General features: G+C 39.6%; 3 protein-coding genes across 40 annotated transcripts in view; all 3 read left to right on the top strand.

Moving 5' to 3' along the window:
- Nucleotides 1-3376, top strand: part of wnk3 (WNK lysine deficient protein kinase 3) — a 35346-nt gene extending 31970 nt beyond the window's left edge. For all 7 annotated transcript variants that reach the window (XM_069526535.1, XM_069526543.1, XM_069526534.1 and 4 more), the window contains one exon: nt 205-3376. In XM_069526535.1, the coding sequence (XP_069382636.1) occupies nt 205-774 (570 nt within the window). In that variant the 3' untranslated portion in view covers nt 775-3376. The remainder of the gene's footprint in view (nt 1-204) is intronic.
- A 332-nt stretch (nt 3377-3708) lies between these two features.
- phf8 (PHD finger protein 8) lies at nt 3709-15036 on the top strand. The gene is made up of 22 exons (XM_020088937.2): nt 3709-5206; nt 5769-6075; nt 6239-6324; nt 6416-6542; nt 6672-6832; nt 6991-7132; nt 7307-7493; nt 7577-7739; nt 7861-7948; nt 8328-8434; nt 8552-8643; nt 9007-9096; nt 9220-9501; nt 9613-9695; nt 9789-9955; nt 10102-10187; nt 10842-10963; nt 11440-11771; nt 11865-11960; nt 12044-12153; nt 12603-12963; nt 13055-15036. The coding sequence occupies exons 2-22, from the start codon at nt 5978-5980 to the stop codon at nt 13141-13143; spliced, it is 3069 nt and encodes a 1022-aa protein (XP_019944496.1). The 5' UTR covers nt 3709-5206; nt 5769-5977; the 3' UTR covers nt 13144-15036.
- Nucleotides 15037-15609: 573 nt separating this feature from the next.
- The window catches only part of huwe1 (HECT, UBA and WWE domain containing E3 ubiquitin protein ligase 1), a 34994-nt gene continuing 29250 nt past the window's right edge, over nt 15610-21353 (top strand). For 25 of the 32 annotated variants that reach the window (XM_069526514.1, XM_069526524.1, XM_069526512.1 and 22 more), the window contains exons 1-5: nt 15610-15696; nt 17652-17718; nt 20618-20667; nt 20857-20925; nt 21250-21348. In XM_069526514.1, coding sequence (XP_069382615.1) covers nt 20881-20925; nt 21250-21348 — 144 coding nt within the window. In that variant the 5' untranslated portion in view covers nt 15610-15696; nt 17652-17718; nt 20618-20667; nt 20857-20880. Of the gene's footprint in view, nt 15697-15818; nt 15837-16065; nt 16085-17651; nt 17719-19084; nt 19421-20617; nt 20668-20856; nt 20926-21249; nt 21349-21353 lie in introns of those variants that run through there. The other 7 variants (XM_069526519.1, XM_069526511.1, XM_069526504.1 and 4 more) reach the window with 5 other exon arrangements.

The raw sequence follows: 21353 nt of genomic DNA on the forward strand, positions 1-21353 counted from the left end.
TTCTAATCATAAATTTCATGAGCAAGTTTGTGCTTTTGTGTTATTACAAGATCACTTGATCTTCCTCATAAAAGATGATTAAAAGAAGCCAGACAGTGTTTATTTGATTTTGATGAAAAGTTTTGTTGTTTTGACTCATTTGTGTCAGCACATTGTTTTTTTGCTGCATTATTCACTCAATACTCATTATTATATTCCATACAGGTGGCTCCACCAGGTTGGTTTCCTGTGGCACCACTGAACCCTCAGGCATCCCCGACCCCTGCCAGCTTGCCTGTGGCGGCCCCTTCTCATTACACAGGTGGAGGGAGCCTGTCCACCCTGCCCTCTCCAGGACCTCCGCCACAAACGCACGTGGCTCATGCACCACAGATGCAGCCAAATTTAAACCTGCATCAGTCTCTCCCCCTCCAGCAGATGACCTATCAGCAGTCACCGCTTCGCCAGCAGATTCCGCAGCCCCGGATGCAAACTTCCGTGCAGTCTCAGTCTTCACCGCAGACCCAGCCCATTACCCAGCTGCCCCACTCACCACCTCAAAGCCAGCCACTGCTGCCTTCTCAAATGCCCACATCTCCAGTGTCCACGGCCACATCTCTGCTGCCCGGCAGTGGGACTGCTGCACCCACAGATAGTACTGCTGCTACTGGGGGGACATTTTGCTCCTGCTCCTCTTCCACCTGTTGCTCCTCTTGCTCTACTGCTGCTCTACCTTCCAGTGCCAAAATTCACCCAACACCCCCAACCTCGACTCTTCCTCTCGGACAGAAATGAAACCAAGGTGAAGTGTGAGGTCAATATGAAGGTGCAAGAGATTGAAGTACGAAGTTGGTCAGGATGTAAAACAGATATGGAGTGTTAGTTCTGCGTATACATGACCGAGGTGTGACTGCAATGAATTTATGGATACCAGTGTATGTGAGGGATGATAGATTCTAGTATGTACAAAACAGACGGTAATAAGGGGAACACAGAAGCTGGGGTTTATGGTTCACGGTATGTTTGGGTGTTAAGATGTAAAAATTCTTTAATGTATGAGTGTGTGCTTTTATGAGTGTGGGTGGGTGTATGTGGATTATCTAAGTACATATCTCTGATGTCCTTTGGCATAAATTAATGTTAATTGTTTTGTTTTAAAACCAACTCAGTTGGACCTGAATTCTCCCAGAGCAGAGACAAGAGGGTCAAACTGTTTGACAGTGTGTTGACATTTATTGTTTGTCTTATCAATGCTTACAGTAAAAGGACTATCAATTTTAAAAGTGCAATTAGTAATGGTCATCGAAATTGATCAGCATGTGTTGTAATGATTTGTCTGTAAGGCATAAAATATTTTTGTAAAAGCACATTAAAGAAAACCAGACGCATAGAGCATTTTTCCATGATCTTTACATGATCTTTTAAAACTTTAGGCCTACAGCACAAGGTGTTTAAATGGGCAACAAAAACTAAACTAAGCGGCAGCATGTTACACAAAAGAGCACGGTTAAGTTATCTGGCCATCATCGTTACCACAATACGACCAAATACATTGTGTGTTGTGCACCATACAGCATGTGCTCATCTTTTTATTATTTTATGTTTGTAACATAGAAGCAGACTTAATAACCGTAAGTGATGATATAAAGTCTGATTGATTCTTAATATGAAGGCAAATTGAAATTAAAAAGACTACATGACCTCATAACTAACTTGACTTGCCTGAGTGCAAACTGCTTGCACTTGCTATATTCATGAATCTCACTTTTACTGTTTGCAGCTCACTGAGAAAAATAATCAGTCATGAGTCAACTGGCATTTAGGATGACCTGCTTTAACATTTGACATTTTTGTTTTCAGTTGTGGCTCCACATATCACAGTATATCACATTCTGAGGTAGAGAACAAAAAAAAAGAACTGCCAAGTTATTAAAGACTGGTGAGACCATATGGGCGATTCCCATACTGCCTTTTAAAATGACTGCATTTTTGTGAGTGTGTGAGTGTTTATTTGTTGTGTGACAATGCTTTGTGGTAGTCTCATGGTACATTGCAATATAGACTGCATCCCTGTTTCTTTTATTCAAAGCGGCCTCTCAAATGTCACCGTACCCAAATGAAGATGTTTACCTTGCCTATGTCTTGGGCTTGTTTCCTCAACAAATAAAACAAGTGAGACTTAAGACCATTTGCCAGTTGTAAGCTTAATGTCCAACACTATTGTGGCATCCTCACTTGCCTATTTGTCCACTTTGTTTGCTGTTGTACATTTTCCTTATTTCAATTGTAAACTACCTTCAAAACTAGTATTCAACCACATCTTTCAGAAGAGGAACTGCAGGTCATAATTGTGCGTTATGCACTGCAAAAGGTTTACTCAAGTCAAAATGTTCCATTCCTCTATTTCCAAACTCACTTCATTTGTAGTCGCAGAATAAACAGAGTAATACATCAGGAGCAGATATATATCTGTACATTTTATTGGGTTATCAGTGTGCTTAGCCATTCACACATGACCATTGATAGTCAGCCATTATGATTTTTTTGGCTTAATAAGTAGCCTGTAGTCGAAGTAGCATTTCTGTTTTATTATTGATAGAGAGATGGTGTGCCACAGAAACCGGACATTGTGTAGGTTGTAAAAGACTGCTACATGTGAGTCAAAGAGATTTAAAAAACATGGATGCTTAAAGACTACTCTATGCTAAAGGGTATGGTTGTTCAGAAATTACAGTTGCATTATCTAGAGTTTAACAAATGGTTTTCTGTATTTGTCGCTTTCCAAGACAACCCACATTTTCACAGCGATGTAGTCCATTATTAGTGAAGGTGAGAAACTGTGCTGTCATGTCTGATACTAACATGTTGACCACAAGCTACAGCTCAATGATCATGACTCATGATGTGGAGCTGGCTTTGTCCTTGAAGTGTTACCAAAATGTTATCTAAAAGATAAAGATTATTTTTGTATTTTGAACTGGGGTTGTACAAATTGTAAAACTGTAGAAAACACTGGTTTTCATCGCTGTTTACATGGGACTCCCCTTCCCTTTGATATACCTCTCTGACAGGCCAGGGTCGTTTAGGTTATATTCAGAGAATTTTTGGTCATTTTTAACTTCTTATATCAGTTCAGAAAACCTGGATGATACACAACAGAATGAAATGAGCTACTAAGATTTAGATTAAATATAATAAACCTCCAAATTAATGCAACAAACACCTGGGGGAGTCCCAAATGGCATGAATGAGAACCAATAAAAAAATTTTTGGGCAAAGAAACCTAGAAAATAAGGTATGTTTCTGGTGATTTAGCCTCTGTAAATTGTAACTAATTCGACTGTTGATTTTATTTATGTTTTGTAACTAATCAAAATAAATGATGTCAACCATCAAATTGTATTTTTATTGTACCATAGTTTCACATGAAGTACTCCCACAAACCACAGTGGTTAGAAGTGGAGGTTTGAGGTTGCACGTCAGATTTTGAATCAAGACCAACGTGGAGGCCAATCAGAGACATTTGGTTGTACATTTATGAACCACTTACATGTTCCTGTAAGTCAAGATATCATGTCTGCTTTTGCTTTAATTGAGGGTGAGTTATTATGTCAGTATTGTCCGGCAATGCATATAACACAAAAAGGCTCTAACAAATGCAGTAAAAGAGCAGGTTGATATTCACAAATATGAAATTAGGTATTTTAATTAGTTCACATTTTCAATTAGATATGATATTAAATATGAAACATTGTTAGCAGGGTGATTATAGTACTTAAATAAAATTAAATGATTAATTTCACACTCTACATTGCACTTCGAATGTTATTTATCAAATGCAGGACTAATTCGTAGTAAAAGACATAAATGTGTCTTTGCCAACCAGTCAAATAGCAATTTACATCCATGTGTGTCCACAGCAATGGCTGTATACAGTTCCTCCACTGTACCAAAATGACACCAAATTATTCAGGATAAAGCTGCTGCTATCTTTTGCAAAGCTGACATAATTTGGTGCCAGAGTATGTGCAGTAATGATTGTGGAGAGGAGTTGCGGGATAAAAATAAACCTGCACATCTACCCAACCAACATCTGTTTGATAAGAAAGACCAAAATTAACAGAAATCATATTTTACAGTAGTACTTTCAATTTCTAGTTTGGTTCATATCCGATCTGCTAACATGGAGGAGGTAGCGTTTAAGACCTATACTGCAGAGGCAGAAAATAAATGTTGGTTTTCATAAAAAAAGATTATGTGTGATTAAATTACACATTTTCAAATATTTGTTTACTTTGTACATTTTGAGATTATCAACAGCTGAATTTATGTACTTTATATTATTCACTATTAAATCCTTGTTGCACTGTAAAACAATGCGATCAATCCAATTACATAAGGTATACAAGGGAAGCAAATTGCTGGAAGAAATAAGAAAAACATGACACTGAAAGATTCAGTAAAAGAAATGTATAATGCTCGAAGAAACAGAAAGCAATTTATATAACTTAGGATGACTTTTTTTTTGCCAATTTCCTACAGTTTGTAAAATTATAAAGTTGAGATGGTCCAATTTATTTCATGTACTTGAAAAAAAACAACTACATTCAAAGTTCTGTTTCATTATTCTAAACATGAGAATTACAGCCTGAGTACTGTTCAACTTTACTCGAGAAAAACTTTTCAATCCAAAAGAATGATTTGGGTTTTACACAGAAGGTAAAGAAAGATACTTTTTTGTTTAGGTAAGAGACTAATCTTCTATTTAGATTTGTCCTTCACGGGTCCATCTGTAGAATGTCGGAGTTGAACTTGGTGTTTTCAAGGTTCTCTGTGTAACTTTGGGTCATTGTTTCCTCTCAGCAGCGTTTTGTCCTGATCGCAGCTCCATAGTTGACTCGCTGCAACTTTATTGTTTTTTCAACAGCGGACAGCGACGAACAAGGGTCTGACGCTGCTGCCTTTGAAATGGCGTCGGTGCAGTCAAATAACGCCGTTACTGGTCGTTGTTGAGCTCGTGTAGGTCGCTCCAGGTGGTGGTTTCCTGCTCCAGTGTGAACCTTTGCCTCTGGCATTTATATTCGGCCATTATAGAGTTGATAAACAAAAATGTGGTGAAGCAAATTGTCAACAATTGACGTTGCATAATAAGGCCGCAGCTAACCCCGGGCTTGCGTAGGGATTACAGCGGCTTTTGAATGCTTGGCCCTGCCGCAGCTCGATGTCGGTGAGTTTCTAGCGGTAAAATATCTATTTCTCCATCAAACAGTACATTTTGATTTGGATGAGATTGTTTAGTTTTAGTTTTCGTTTTAAAAGCTCATTTCACAGCATTATTTCCTTGTGCAAGTCTTCGTAAACGCTTTGGTTAGCTCGCTAGCTAGCACGGCTAACACACGGGCAGCATGTTTACAAACAGCGAGCTAACGGTACATCCTGTCCGTGTGTTGTTTGCAACTCGTTAATACAAGCAAAAGTATTTCTCATTTAAATTCTTCTACGGTTCTTAGATTGTTGTTACTTCTCCAGTTGAAAGAGAATGACCCAGTTTAACACACGTTGGGTAATGTTATGCTATCAAAACACGAACTAATTTCCTTACCCAGCTGCTTTACTCAACTTGCACCTCAGTTTGCAGAATTAGTTGTTGTTCGCCATAACTGGAGCTGGTTAAGACTTTTGCTGTGTGAAGTCTTCCTCATTGTTCACCTCATGTATTAATTAGCTTTCAAATGCAGTCGCTTCATTGTCATGTGTGTAAGTTTCGTTTTGGTTCTTTATTTCAACAGGTTTCCTGGTGAATCCTGGTGGACATGTGTAGTTAAAACAGGAATCTGGAGCTGAAGTGTCCGGTTTATAGTTCAGATTTATAGTAACATTACCATACATTATGAATTAAGTCCCTAGATTGTTAAACAGCCCTCACTATCTTGATTAAAATTTGAAATCCTCATAGAAATAATAATTGATTGTTAGTTCACACACACACACACTCAATATGGCATCAGTGCCAGTGTACTGCTTGTGTCGCCTACCATATGATGTGACACGCTTCATGATCGAGTGTGACATTTGTCAAGACTGGTTCCATGGAAGGTAAGTTACTCTCAGATGCCAAAACTGCTGATTCATTTGTAATCTGTGTCTGTTTTCTTAATTGCATGATTCCTGAATGAACTCTCGAAAGGACCCTTTGCAGTTTATGTAGCTATCCATTCTGCACATATGCTGTCTGATGATAACAATGTGTTTTGTGTAGCTGTGTTGGAGTTGAGGAGGACAAAGCAGCTGAGATTGACCTGTATCACTGTCCCAACTGTCAGGTCACCCATGGGCCATCTGTCAGTAAGTTAGCATTTCTAAAACAAGCCTTTCTGAAAATGTTCTGATCTTATTGGCTAAATGCATCTGGATTTCTGTCTCTCCCTCTCCTCAGTGCGCAAACGCCGTGGAGGAAACAAGCAGATGGATAGTGGTGCTACTGGAGGAAGAGATCCAAGTCGGCCCGTTAAGACAGGCAGTCCACAGTTTGTTAGGGAGCTACGGAGCCGCACCTTCCCAAAGTAAGTCTTTCCCCTTTGTCCTGTAAAGAGAAAAGTTTTGTTTTGTTACGGTAATACATGTGTAAAAACCTCTTTGGTCGGCTTACTCTTAAGTAATATTGTGCATTTGTTGTTTTTTTTCTATGACAGTGCGGATGAAGTCTTGTTAAAGCCGACTGGGGCCCAGCTGACGGTGGAGTTTCTAGAAGAGCATTCATTCAGTGTACCTGTTATGGTGCTGAGACGGGATGGCCTAGGCATGACCCTTCCCCCATCGTCATTCGGCGTCAGTGATGTAGAGCACTACATCGGTAAAGTTGCAACTTATTTAATGCTACATTTAGATAATAATTTTCTTGTGTTTAGGCTAATGTATATGGGTGAAACATTAGTTTTCTTTGTTGTGTTGGACATGTTAATCAAGTCATCTACATCTTTCTTAAGCTCGCTCATTTTGTTTTAACTGCAGGAGCCGACAAAGAGATTGATGTGATAGATGTGTCACGACAATGTGACCTGAAGATGAGGTTGGGAGAATTTGTTGAATATTACAACAGCCCCAACAGAGACAGAGTGCTCAATGTCATCAGCCTGGAGTTCTCTGAGACTAGGTATGCAAAGATATTCTTCTCAGGCACTGTTCAGTTCATAATGATGACCCAGTGTCTTGTTACTTGAGTTTAATGTTACTTCCCTCAAAAAAGAAATGAAAAAATGTGTGCTTCGTGTTTTTAATCAAGCTATCTTGCTCGTGATGTTTTGAACACTAAAGTTCTGTGTTTTAGGCTCTCAAACTTGGTGGAGACTCCAAAGATTGTGAGGAAACTGTCATGGGTGGAAAACCTCTGGCCTGAGGAGTCTGTGTTCGAACGCCCCAATGTGCAGAAGTACTGCCTAATGGGAGTGAAAGATAGCTACACAGACTTTCACATTGACTTTGGGGGAACCTCAGTATGGTACCATGTCCTGAGGGTAAGAGATTTCTTTAATTTCTGTTAAAGTCTTTTTTAAATACTTTGGTATTATTTTAAGAGCTTGTCTCTCTGTGTGTTCAGGGTGAGAAAATCTTCTACCTAATTTCCCCCACTCCTGCCAACCTAGCGCTTTTTGAGCGGTGGAGTTCTTCATCTAACCAGAATGAGATGTTCTTTGGAGACCAGGTTGATATGTGCTATAAGTGTTCTGTTAAACAAGGCAACACGTTGTTCATACCAACAGGTAAGCTGAAATATTTCTGCTGGTTTCGTTAGTCATATAAAATAGTTTTAGCAGTCTTGTAATAATTAGAAAAGTCTGAATCCAATAATGTTTAAACTTGTGTCATTTGTTTGTCTTCCAGGGTGGATTCATTCTGTCCTGACTCCAGTGGACTGCCTGGCCTTTGGAGGAAACTTCTTGCACAGTCTTAACATTGACATGCAGCTCCGGTTAGTTTCCTCAAGACTGTACATCTCGTCTTATCATAGCCCTTTCTGAAAGATTTGTTCTTGTGAACTTGACTTTGCCACTAATCTATAAAAGTTTCCCAAAGTGAAGTTGAGGGGATGGAAAAAGACATTGAAACGTAAAATTACTTAATAATAAATGTTTCCAATGTGTTACATGAGGGGGCTTTTGCCAGCTCTTGCCACTTTTGGAGACAGACATTCATAGTCAAAACTCAAACATAAAAAATGTAAAACGTATTATCTGAATTAACTGTAGTTTTTCACTTCTCAGCTTTTAGTTCCTCTGGTATTTGGTCATGGACTGCTACTGCCATTCCTTTTTTGATCATATGTCTTTTTTTTTGTATTTTCATTTTAGAGCCTATGAAATAGAAAAGAGATTAAGCACAGCAGATTTGTTCAGATTTCCCAACTTTGAGACTGTGTGCTGGTATGTGGGAAAGCATCTTCTTGATACCTTCAGAGGTTGGTGATTTCAATGAATTTAACGATATTCATTTCATGACTTTATGTGAACAGTTTGGGTTGATTGTGCTTATAATCATTGTTATATTATAAATGTTTTGCTACTCTGTCTCATAGGTTTGAGAGAAAATCGTAGACACCCAGCCACATATCTGGTTCATGGAGCTAAGGCCCTGAACAATGCCTTCCGCGGCTGGACCCGAAAAGAGGTAAAATCTTATTTGATTACTTAATGTCATTCTTTCCTCTCTTTCCTCCTTGTTACATTACTTGGTTTATTAACTCCCATATCCACTGGTGACATTGTCGTACTGGAATTTGTTAGATTTTGCACCAGACAATTTTCAGACTCCAACAAAATGAGCAAGATGCAATAGGGAAATTATTCTAATTACATAAAATCACATTTGTGTCTAAATTATTAAAGTATTCGAATACATTCCAACCAGATGCATCTGGTCATATTCCTTCAAACTAAATTTTTGCTGTCATTGTGATAAGCTATAATTATGCAAGATATTTGATTTGAAAATGTTGCATGAAATGAATAAAAGTTATTGACGTACACCCAGGCTTTAGCAGATCATGACGTTGAGATTCCAGAAACAATCAACACTCAGACGCTAGTGAAGGACCTGGCCAAGGAGATTCGTCTGGTTGAGGTAAAAAGTAGTTTCATGGAAAGTTTAACTTTATTGTAACATTTGAAGTATTAGGAATAAATATTTTTATTCCCTTCCTCCTTCCTTTTTTTGCTGACTCATCAGTTTGGTCTCTTTTGACAGGATATCTTCCAGCAAAACATTGGTCGCACTGGACCTCAGTTTCCTGGTTCGCCACTCTCGAAAGCTCCCCTGACCACCTCTCAGAATTCAGGACGCCCCCCTGGAAAAAAGAAAGCACCCAAGCCTAAAGAAGTGATTGGGGGCATTGGACCCCCAGGAACCAAGAAGAAGAGTCAGAAGGGGCTGCTTAAGGCAGAAGCAGGAGAACTTGACCTCATTGAGATCCACACCAAACATACACTCAAGAAGTTTCACCCTGGCAAGTCCAAAAACAAGAACAAGGTATGGGGTTTGTGAACATTTACAGTTACATTGGGAATGTTTATCCACATTGTTTTTGTGTCTGAATGTTTTATCTTCATATTAGCAAAAAATTCTTGTGTGTCTTTCCAGCTGGATTTGCCATTAGAAGAACTTGAAGGGAAGCTAAACAAAAGCAAACTAAAACTTGTGCTGACCAATGGAAAAATCCAAGGGTAAGCTTTGAAGCTATATGTTCTTATTACCCTTTGAGATCTGATGGTCACAAACAAGGTTGGGGTTCATACTTGCCTTTTTTCTGGTTTTAGTAAGAAGGATGGCAGTAATGGTGCAGGAGGTGCTGGGAAGTTCAAACATCTTGCCATGGAGGGATCCAGTCTGTCTGACCTTGAGTCTGAGGATGAGCTGCAGATTGATGAGACTCCACCTCCACGTCGCAAACCTGCAGGACCCAGCAAGAAAAAGAAACTAAGCGGTTAGAATTTGACTTTAAGCAGTCGTATGAATGCTCAAATTAACTGAGTAGTCCTCATATGGTGCTTGGACTACTGGTTGAATGTCGATCATAATATATTGTCAAAGCCCTTTGCTACTATAACTTGTGTTAAATTGTGCCTTCAGGTCTTCCTAGAAAGCTGCCCAGAGCCAAACCGTGCTCTGACCCCAATCGCATCAGAGAGCCTGGAGAAGTAGACTTTGACATTGAGGTGAGATCAATAATCATCAGTGAGAATTTTTGGAATTTTGAATGCCACCTTTACTCTGTAGTAGCCATTTTCAGTCAGTTAATCTTTATTTACTTAAAACACAGGATACAGATTACAGGATACAGCTGTATATATTTCATGATTCTAAATATACTATGTCTTTGTTATTATGCTTTCCATATCAAACATACCAAGTTTAATTTCTAGTTTTACGGTTCATAAATTATCACCAGTGGTGATAATAAAGTTGTAGTTGCTTTCTTTCCTCAGCCGAACCAGTTTACATTTGTTGCTTCATCAAACTGATTTTGCCAGTGATAAATACTTGTTTCAGTGTGATCACACTGGTTCAAAATATATCTCACAATCAGGGTGACCCCTAGACAAAAGGGTAGGGTGTACACCACATGGGCACACATGCCCTTAGCAGCAAGAACCTGATTTGACTCCCGACCAGCTGGATCATTTACTGTATGTCATATCCCTACTCCTACTCTCCCCACATTTGCTTCAACAGAAATCCCCCCCCCCCCCCCCCCCCCCCCCCCCCCCCCACAACCCCTGGTTGGCATTCATTATTCCCCAGAATTGTATTGTTATCACACTAGTTGTACACTAGTAGTAACTATAGCATGTCTGTACATGTGTCTACAGGAGGATTACACCACAGATGAAGAGGCACTGGCTGCTCATGGAGTGAAGGGTGGCGCAGGGGGCATTCTGGACTTATTGAAGGCCAGCAAGCAAGTAGCAGGCTTGGACTCTGCAGCTCTTAGGTTCGATTTCCTTATTGACCAGTACTTCTTTTATATAATTTATTCAACACAACAATTCAGGAAGAGTTCTGTGATGGTATTTTGAATATATATTTATGAAGAAGGTTACATTTAATTTGATTTTCATGATGTTTGATTAAACAATTTCTGAATAGTGACTAGAGTCTTTAAAGATTATCAGTCATCGAGGTCATGGTATATTTTAGCACTTGGATGAACTAGTGACTAGAGCAATCGTTTCCCTATATTAGATAAGATTTTAAGACCTTGACCTTCTATGTAAAGTGCCTTGAGATAATGCATATTATGATTTGGCGCTATACAAGTATGTGTAGGAATAAATGTCCCACTTTGTTGCTGCAAGGATCCAATAACCTCTGAAACTTGAATAGTTCACATGTTTGCTCTTGCTCTGTGCTGTGTCCATGAAGTTATTTTTGAGATATTACGTGATGGCTTGACTGTCCTTTTCTCAGTGAGGAAGCCCCAGCCTCTCCAAGTACGCGTGATGCCATTCAGGGTATGCTCTCCATGGCCAATCCTCCATCCTCGTCTTCATCTTCCTCCTCTTCATCTCCCTTATCTATCTCTGGAGGCCTGACAGAGGGATTGGGGGTGGTCAAGGAAAAGGGCGGCAGGGCTGTGTGGGTGACCGGAGGGGTCAAAAAGACAGGAATTCCTGAGAAGAAACCTGTCATCCAGCGGCCTGGAAAACGGCCAATTAAACGTCCAGCCCGTCACTTTAGTGATGAGGAGAGTCCAGATGAGCAAGAAACTCTGGGAACGTGTTTTAAAGATTCAGACTATGGTGAGAAATACACTCAGTGTCTTACATTTCAATTTTACAACTTTCACTGATCAAGATTAATTGACAAGATACATTTTTAATCAAATTTTTAAGTTTACCCATCCTTGGAGTCTGATGAGGAGGACCATGCCAACAAGGCTAAGACAAAGCGCAAGAAAAACTGGGATGATACACCTTGGAGCCCTAAAGGTACCTGGCTTAAATATATAGGGAAGACTGATTTGCCTTTTAGCTTTCCAAAGGTTGATCTTTTCATTTCTTCTCATTTATAGCCAGAGTGATGCCCACCCTTCCCAAGCAGGAACGGCCAGCCAGGGAAGGGGCTAGAGTTGCATCTGTAGAAACTGGTCTTGCCGCTGCTGCTGCCAAGCTGGCACAACAAGTAAGTTGAGGAAAAAGCGTATTGGTCTTAGTAGGATAACAATTAGTCAAAAAGGGTAAAAGGGAGGTCTAACATAATATGTCCAAACAAGAGCACGGCTCCTTACCTTTGCTTTGATTGTTTATTGTCAAGACAAAAATATATACAGTAGCGAAGCAAATTGGACCAAAATATATTGGTCGACAAATAACAATTTAGAGCTCATCCTCTCTCCTAGACAACAAACAATAAGTAAGCAGATGAGTAGGTGATATTAATTATGCACGTTCGGTATGTCCTGGTAAAAACAAAGACCTCCACATCTTCCATCAGTTACTGAGTAACAGGTATTCAGCTCAGGTGTGTACCCTGCTGCTACAGTCGGCCTAATAAATGATGTGTAAAGTTGTAAAGTTATTTTTCAATGATATATAATAACTCTTGTTTCTCTTCGTTAAATTATTATTCAGGAACAGCAAAAGCCTGCTAAAAGGAAGTACAGCAAAAAACAGCGTCCTCCTGCTCCAGTAGTTGCTCCTCTCCCTGTTCAGACTGAGCCAGCCCCACCCTCCCCATCACCTGCTCCAGAGTCTGGAGGAGACTTCAGCCCAGAAAGGAGAATGGATTACTACTCTGCTAGTCTGATGGACCATGAATACACAGCAGGACCAGGACCTTATGGCCCTGGAGGCCCTAGAGGAAGCGGAGCCATGGCTCCTGGTGTGTTCCTCACATCTCGACGCCCTTCCCTATCTCCGCAGAACAGCAGCTCTCACTCTGGTGCGTCCCCTGCAGGTTTGGCCAGCCAAGGCACGACAGGAGTTGGTCAAGGTAAGCATTAAGTTAAAACATAATCAGCATAATTGCAGATATCTGGTATAGAATGTTTTCTAATATATGTCTCCTTTCCACTTCAATTCAGGGAAACGCCCAAAGAAAGGACTTGCTACTGCAAAACAGAGACTTGGAAAGATTTTGAAAATTCATCGCAACGGCAAACTTCTCTTGTGAGAGATTGTGGAAATGAGGGCATCAAGAGAAGTGTTTTTGTGGAAGTAGGTCTGAAGGAAATAGAAATAGTAATCTATATTTTCTACTCTAGATAAATTTGTTTACTGGTTTCACCTGTTAATTGAACCCCACTATATCATGTCCTACACCAAGTATACAGCCCAATTAGCAGTAGTCTGTTTTGGCACATCACCTACCAATATCTTCACAAATATATTTTCAGAGGCACATCTGTTACTTAAAACAGATCAATGTAATGCCCTAGATATACATTCACTCTGGTAAATAACTTTTAATGGTTGTATATTGGACAACAGGAAATTGTGGAAAGTGTTTCAAAATGACAGGTGGACAGTGATTTAACTAGCTAGATTAACTAGCATAATAAATCAAGGTTTCTTTTGCTTATTTCTTTTGCCATTTGTAGAGGCTGTATTTATGCAAATACATTCTACTGTCCATCTTAATTTTTTTTAAAGGGAAAGAAAAACAACACATTGTCTAGTCAGGTAAAAATGACCCCGATCCCACAAAAACAATGACAGTCATGCAGTTGTAATATTATATTTACTTAATTTTACCTCATAAACCCAACGCATGGTAAGCCAACCACAGCATGCCAACCTTTACAAACAATAAACAAACCTAATATGCACTTGGTCAGCACTCAATATGGAACATGAATTAATTTTACAAATTTCTCACTGGCCCTGCTCAGACCCGGTATTAACATTGATCCTGAGAGATCCAATCAAAAGAGTGTATGTGTCCTAATTTTTTTTCCTTTTACCACCTGTGATCAGATCTCACTTCCATGCTCTGTATGCAAATACAAATGTACGTCATTTAAGCTCACTAACACCAAACCATGCTGCTTCTAGCCAGTCTGGGTGGCCCAGGACACATTTGTGTTCCCACAGCTAACAGAATGTGGCCACATTGTCCCAGACCACTTCCAAATGTGGTCTGAATGACAGGGTCTCAAATGTGTTCTTTCACACCTGTACTAAAAGCTGTCCACTTGTAATCGTATCACTCAGGACAAACATTAATACCCGGTCTGAATGGGGTCACTGTTGTTTGTATACTAACAAATTATCCTCCACTGTTTTACACTTAAAATATTCAGTTGTCAATGTGATGCCAAGAGTAACATACAGTTCTATTTATTCTGATCATATTTATAAAGACAATGCTATACCACCTACTAGCCTGTTTTAATGTCAAATGTTTTTACCACCTCATCTTTTTGTTCCCCACTTTGGTTAATTTCGACCACTTAATACCTGTACAAATGCAATCCCTGACTTTGTTACAATTTTTTACAGTTTAAGTTGTCATTGTAAATACTTGTAATATTTGTAATTTATATAGCGACATTGGAAAAGCTGAAGAGACTAGTCTGCTGCAGGTTGCCATAATCCGTGCCCCCAGTGTTGGCAGTACTCTTGGACCAGACATAGACATGTGCTTTCTTTCCACAGAATGTACTAGTGATAACATGTTGGCAGAAATATAGATTTAACTGTGTGAAAACATTGTGAAGGTGCAAAATATAAATTCACATGTAAATATATGTTGTAATTTAAGTTCTTTTATAGCTCAAACAGTTTGAAATCTTTCTTAACATAACTTGTACATGATACATTGCTGTATTTGGAAAATATCTGAAATAGTTCATTTTTTATATTTGTATGCAGTAATTGTAATGCTTAGTTTGTTATGTCTTGTTAGTATAATATTGGAAGTGTCCTGGAAAAAAATGCCCTTGTTAAATTTCATCAATTTAGTTTTATATTAATTGTCAATGTTCACTCTTGTGTTGGTGTGTACTTTGTGTTTTACACGTGTTTAAATACGACCTGGAAAAGATAAAATACACGATGGGCAAAATTTTCTTTTTTCATTCATTTTATTCGAGGAACACCAAGTCACAAGAAGTGTGATTTGTGGGCCAAATGAATATTACACATCACTCTACTAGAGAACCCAGTTTTTACCTTTCCTGCAAATGTGATGACTGGGGACGTCAAACAGATACAACAAATATTATTGTGTTGTATTTAACAGATACAGTTAATTCCATCCACTGAAAGTATGATAGCTGTTGACTACAGTTTTTCTCAGGGTTTTTTGTATGAATTACTGTGCTATTATTTTCACATAAACCATCTAAACATTGCTCTTCTAAATACATCTAAATAAGCATTTGTTATTAAAATGTCCAATATTAATCCCCTAATTGTCAGTGAGTTTGGATACACTTTCTTATCAAAGTGAATTAAACTATTTTTCCCAAAAGAATGTTGCTGTGTGCTTTCGTGTGCACATCTGATCACAGGGTCGAGGCTGGACCATAGGGCAGGACTCGGTTCGCTGTGTCCCGCTTCCAGACGGAAAACGCTCTCGTATTGTTTTTCTACAACAATTACAAGGGAGTGTCCTGAGTACACACAGCAACAGCAGCAGCAGCAGCAGGTAATCTCGCGAGATCTGAACTGTCCTACCAGTCGCCAGTGCAAGATGGAGAAGCAAATGTAGCACGCATTCGAGGTAAGCCGAAATACTTCTTCCAGAGTACTGACATGGGTTTCAACTGGCTGGCGGCACACATCGATCGTCCTTGAAGACTCCCACTGACTATTCGTGGCCGTCACTGGGATGCGAGACCGCGAGCTTGTGTCATTTTAAGGGTAAAGTGCGGATCTGCTGCTGTGTAAACCGCCATTTTTAATTTAGCCATGATCCCACTGATAGAGCATTGTGCGGAGCTCCGCTGCTAGCTAGCTAGCTACTAACTAGCTAGCTAGCTAGGCTCGCGCGAAACCCCCCAAACACACACACTCATGTTCACTGTGTGTGGGTATGTGCGCCACTGTTCGACTACAAGTCAACGCGGTATCGTCGTTCAATAGCCACCCGCGCTTCTCGAGAATAACCGGTGAGAGCTGAAATGTGTGTCGGGCTGCAGATGTGACTTTTCCTAATCTGCTAACGTTAGCCACCTGAGCCGAATTTAGGACAAGAAGTAACAGACGTTAGCCTCAACTGCTAGTGAACCTAGCTAACGTCACCCAACTAGCATTTAACTTCGCTAACGGTAGCGCAGCCGGTGACTTTGTCTTTACTGTGTAAGCAGCCGTCTCAATTGTCCCGATAAACGCTGTGAGGTGACTTAACATCAGCTAATCAAACAAACAATTTGGGGAGTGTGGTAATGTTACTTAAACTACGGTCATTTTGGATGCGGATGATTGCTAATATTGTCGGTAATGCTGCGTTGGTGTTTAGGGGTCGATATATCCAGAGAGGTGTAGTAGATTGAATGCATTAATATGAGGCTTGAGACTGTCTGATAGGCTGTGGATATTTGATCACAAGCTGTGATGCTTGTCAATACAACCAGCCAGAAATGTTGCAATGAAAACGAATCAAGTGAATCCATGGTACCTGTCAGTGGTCCTTGTCAGTCTGTCAGTCACTATTGTAATGACATGAGATGGCCTGAAGTTCAGTTGTGTCAAACAAAGACCTGCTGACATTTGTTGGTTGTTCATAACGAGGCCCTTCCTGTTGATCTGATGATTGAGGCATGTACCTGCATAGTAAAAGCTGGTCTGACCAGAGCAGACTTATTGGATGAACTTGGTTGGGAGTGATGGGTTTTTAGACCAATAAGATTTGATAACCTGCACATTGATGATGCAAATTGATTACAAACAAGGTATCAAAGAAGTCCGTTTATTTTAATACATTTGAAGACTCTAAAATTTAAAAATAAATCAGACATTTATGCACAACCACGCTAGCACGTACAAAGAGACAATGCTTACCCCGAAGCTAGAAAGATGGAGGGTTTCAGGTGGAAATGCTGACTGTCAGTGGTAGAGAAAGCTGAACAGTTGCAGTAGTGTTTTAAGGTGTAACTTTAACACCAGCAAAATGTGTGATTTTCTCCAATAACACAACGATCAGCTTTATCACAGTATTTCTTTATAAACATGTGTTTGCACATTTGATATAAATACTAACACATTTCACCAGAGATGACTGATATGCAAAAAAGGATGTATAACAATTATTTTGAAATATATTTCTATTGTGATTTGAGTCAAGATTTTAGTGGGAAAGGCAATTTTTGCATTTTATTCTCACTGAAATAAATATAACATATTATGATGATGTGATTATTGTTGGGGTCTGTAACCAAACAAATATAATTTTATTTAGTTGTGTTTAAAGTTTTATGTGTAGGGCAGCATCTCTGTAGCACTACAAAGCTTCATTTATAATAGCAGAATGCAACACATTTGACCTTAATCAGAATTTGCAGCTTCTGCAATTTGGATATTGCACTTGGCCATATTGTGATTTTTAATAATATTTCAATTACTTGTTCAGCTGTTCTGAAGTGTAGGTGTAAATCTGGCAGATTGTTTTACCAATTATGTTGTCTGAATTGTCATTTGTTGTCATATCTGATTGGATGGTTGTCTACTTGTTTTCAGATTGTTAAAAGAAACTGATAAAGCCAAGGATGACAGTGGCGGAGTTATTGAACCAAAACAGTTTCTGGTATGTACTGCCAACCTTTTTGCTACATTGACTGAAGCTGTTATGATGGAACACATCAATATATAAAGGACACAACAATTTTCCATGAACACATGCTTCTAAGGCTAAACCTTATGAAATATGTTATTCACTGCTTTGGGTCTACTTCATGAACCACAAATAATAAACAAGAACTAGTGGAAGTAATCTTCTGCCCTTCTCTGTACAGCAGATGTTGGATATCTCTGGCAGTGAAATTAAGTGTAGCTGAAATAATTTGCTCAGCAACGCAAACTAGCATAAGTTCTTAACATTCATCAATGATAAACACAGAATTTCTTCCCATATTATCATCCCTGTCATCCTCTCTATACATCCATATGGTTTTGGTGAGATTAACTGTGATTTAACAGTTGTATGTATTCACTGTAAAATGGAGGTCACTGACATTGCTGCTCAAAGCACCAGAAAAGTATTATAGAAAAATTAACCAATTTGTGAAGAGATTTAACTCCATAGAATTTGTACTAGAGGAAACATGATCTAAATACATAACATTGTTATTTTACAGTTGCTAGGTTTAATTGAACTAAATTTCAAAACTCCAAAACTAAACCTCAGTAACTCACACCAAACGAACATATCCTGTAGCATTGGCTAAAAAAGCAAGTGCCATATGTTGCGTTTCTGGGTATGTTAATTTCCTATGGTTGCCCATCAACGGGCAAAGGTGGCATGTGTTACATGTCTACCACATCACTTCAGATGTTATAGTTTCGAAAACAGGGTGCCTGACTTCCCTGAAATGTCAAGACCCCTAAGTATTGTCATAGATTTTCAGAGGCTTCATAGGAGATACTGCAAGACACTGTTCTGGTAATTGTGTCTGAAGTCTTTTTGAATTGAACAATAGTAATCATCATTCTAGCACACAGAAATCACTCATCCCTGTACATATATTTTTCCTATTTCAATTTTACGGACAATTTCAGTTTATAGTCTACCAAATATAACTGCGCTCATATAAATATCAACGGACATGTCCAATATAGAAAATATTGTCAAATTCCTTGAAGCACTTTTGGTTCTTTGGTTCACTTATCACTTCCGTATGATTGCTTTTGCATCAATGTGCTCCACGTTACTTGGGATGCACACAACATGCATCCCCCCCTGGTGAGTTTCACAGACGTGAGCTTGATGGATTTTAATGTCATATTTATGTCATATTTATTGTTGTGTGGTCTTTTACTGTGGGTGTTAGCTGAGAGACCTGTTGGCCCTTAAATGACATTATCACTGTAATCGTTTCCCCACAGAAGGCCAGTTGCCCTTTATTAATACAGACTGCTTTGGTGAACAGAGGCTCGGTCGTTTCACTATTCACTTTTTTGCACACTACCCGGAGTCATGGTGACTCTATCGGCAAGTGTCTGTGTGCTACGAAAACAAGCGCGGATACTGAGAATTAATACAACGACCGGATGAACAACTTCTTCGCCGAGGCGGTGGCCGGTTGATTATTTGCACGAACGAAAACTGAAAGAGCCCTCGCAGTGTCACGTTAGACTCGTCCGACAATGATTCAGCGACTTATTATGCGTTTCTGCCTGCTGCTCAACTAACGGTAGCTAGCTTGCTAGCTAGCGCGTGCTACGGCTGTGTGTCAGAGGAACCGGGTCGGGACTCCGGAACTCAGTAAAGTACCGCTCACTGGCTCCAGGTATTTAACACACACCGATGTGACTGTCGCTGGTCATCGAGTGGTGTTTACGGCTTCCTTTTACTCGAATCGGGGATGGTGCAGGAGTGGGGAGTGCGGGCTTCTTTTGCGGCCTGCGCAACCCCGACCTAAATTAGTCAAGAGTCAGGTCAGGACAGCATGGTGAATCTGTGAGATTTGGGATGACAGCTATGGCACAGGGGCTTGGAGCACTGGATTTGCGGTTAGCTGCATTTTAAATGTGTGTCGTTCGTGACACACGTGGCTTGTTTGTGCTGACGTCTAAAGATCTAGTGGTAATCAAATGCTTTGAAGTATGTCAGGGGAAGATCGCAAACGTTACCGGTAGCTCAGTGCTAGCTGGTCATGTGCTAACATCAACTCCGCAGCAAACATTGCCGATCTATCATTTCTGTCTGTCAGGGTTCCAGTGTATTTTGTTTAGTCATTCGTGTTGCTGGCTTTTCACCGAGTAAACCAGTCTCGTTTGTGACCAGTAACATCAGTGCTACATGTGTATTGTGACTTGTTAACGTTGGGTAAATAGCGTTATGCTGTTAGCAGGGGTGACGTTAGCAGCTAGGTAGCTTTAACTTTAACCTGTTAGCGTCAACCCACTTTAGTTGACAAAGGGCAGGCAGCGAGGAAGCGATTTTTTACATTCAGATATCGTGTGAATCTCAAGCACACAAAACGTAAGAGCAATGCTGTTGGTCATTAAATGTGGTACGAGCCATTTTAATTAACTTTGGGTCTTATGTTGCTAGCCCGACACTAGCCAATGCTCTGCCTGGGTCTGCTTTGTGATTATCAGACCTGGCTGGATAACTGGTACATTTGGTTACTATCACCTTTTGACTAATGATTCGGATCAGTCGTTTGGTATCTTCCATGAAAACGCTCATGTACACTTCCCTCGTTCATTAGAAGAGCACTGTGTGAAAACTCAATATTGAAGACTGATTCTGTAATGTGTACTTGCTGTTCAAGTATACAAGTCGATCATGCACTGTTATGCTACCTGTAATGATTTGGATGCTATCCTGTTGAATTACAGTTTAACCAACCGCCTTCTGTTGAAACCATAATTTCTTGCAATTCAAGCATTTAATAACAGTATGAACACTTAAAAAATCATTATGTATTGTGGCAAGTGGGACGATATTGTTATATTCATTTTTACCATCATTTTTACAGATAACGACACTGGAACATGCTGTTAAGTGGGAATCGCCAACTTATTTTCTGTAAGTACATTTCATAGTATAATCTGTGTTTTATAGAATCTGTATGAAAATGTGTCATTTGTTTGAGTATATTTTTAAGTCCGCCATTTGGCTCATTTGCACATTTTAGATGTAAGTAGTTGTGTATTGTAACACTCTGAAATTCAGAATCATGTGTTGGTTTTTGATATACATGACATTTCCCAACAGGAACAGCAAACAGAAATATTGACAATGAAGGTCGACAGAAGCAAGTTAAAGAAAACTCCAACGGAAGCTGTAAGTATGCATAATAATTACTGTTTGATTCCTAACCTCACTAGTCCTTCATTTCCACATAGGTATGCTAAGATTCACTAGCTGGGGTTGCATCTTTTACCATTCTTTCTTCACAAGATGATGGCATACCAAAACAGCACTAATGGCAACAAAAGTTAGCAACTGACTGCCTACTGAGTCAGTTGCTTACTTTTGTTACAGTAAGACATGTGCAGTGTAATGACTGTCACTGAACTGTGCTATACTGCACTATTCTGTGTCAGCAGAGGCATGGGTTGTTCGTGCAATCTGCTTGACTAACTTGTGCTCCTTCTGAATCAACAGCCTGCCGACTGCAGGATACTTATAGAGAAGCTCAAGGCATGCAGTGATGAGCAACTACTTGTTGAACTGCAGCACATCAAGACCTGGAATATTGGCAAGGTAGG

The sequence above is a fragment of the Paralichthys olivaceus genome, chromosome 6 (assembly GCF_024713975.1).
Source record: "Paralichthys olivaceus isolate ysfri-2021 chromosome 6, ASM2471397v2, whole genome shotgun sequence".
Classification (NCBI taxonomy): domain Eukaryota; kingdom Metazoa; phylum Chordata; class Actinopteri; order Pleuronectiformes; family Paralichthyidae; genus Paralichthys; species Paralichthys olivaceus.

Coding starts and splice junctions, on each gene's coding strand:
- phf8 (XM_020088937.2), top strand. CDS start 5,978: ATGGCATCAGTGCCAGTGTACTGCTTGTGTCGCCTACCATATGATGTG. Junction 6,543..6,671: donor CGGAGCCGCACCTTCCCAAA/GTAAGTCTTTCC, acceptor TTTCTATGACAG/TGCGGATGAAGTCTTGTTAA. Junction 9,696..9,788: donor ACCAATGGAAAAATCCAAGG/GTAAGCTTTGAA, acceptor TTCTGGTTTTAG/TAAGAAGGATGGCAGTAATG.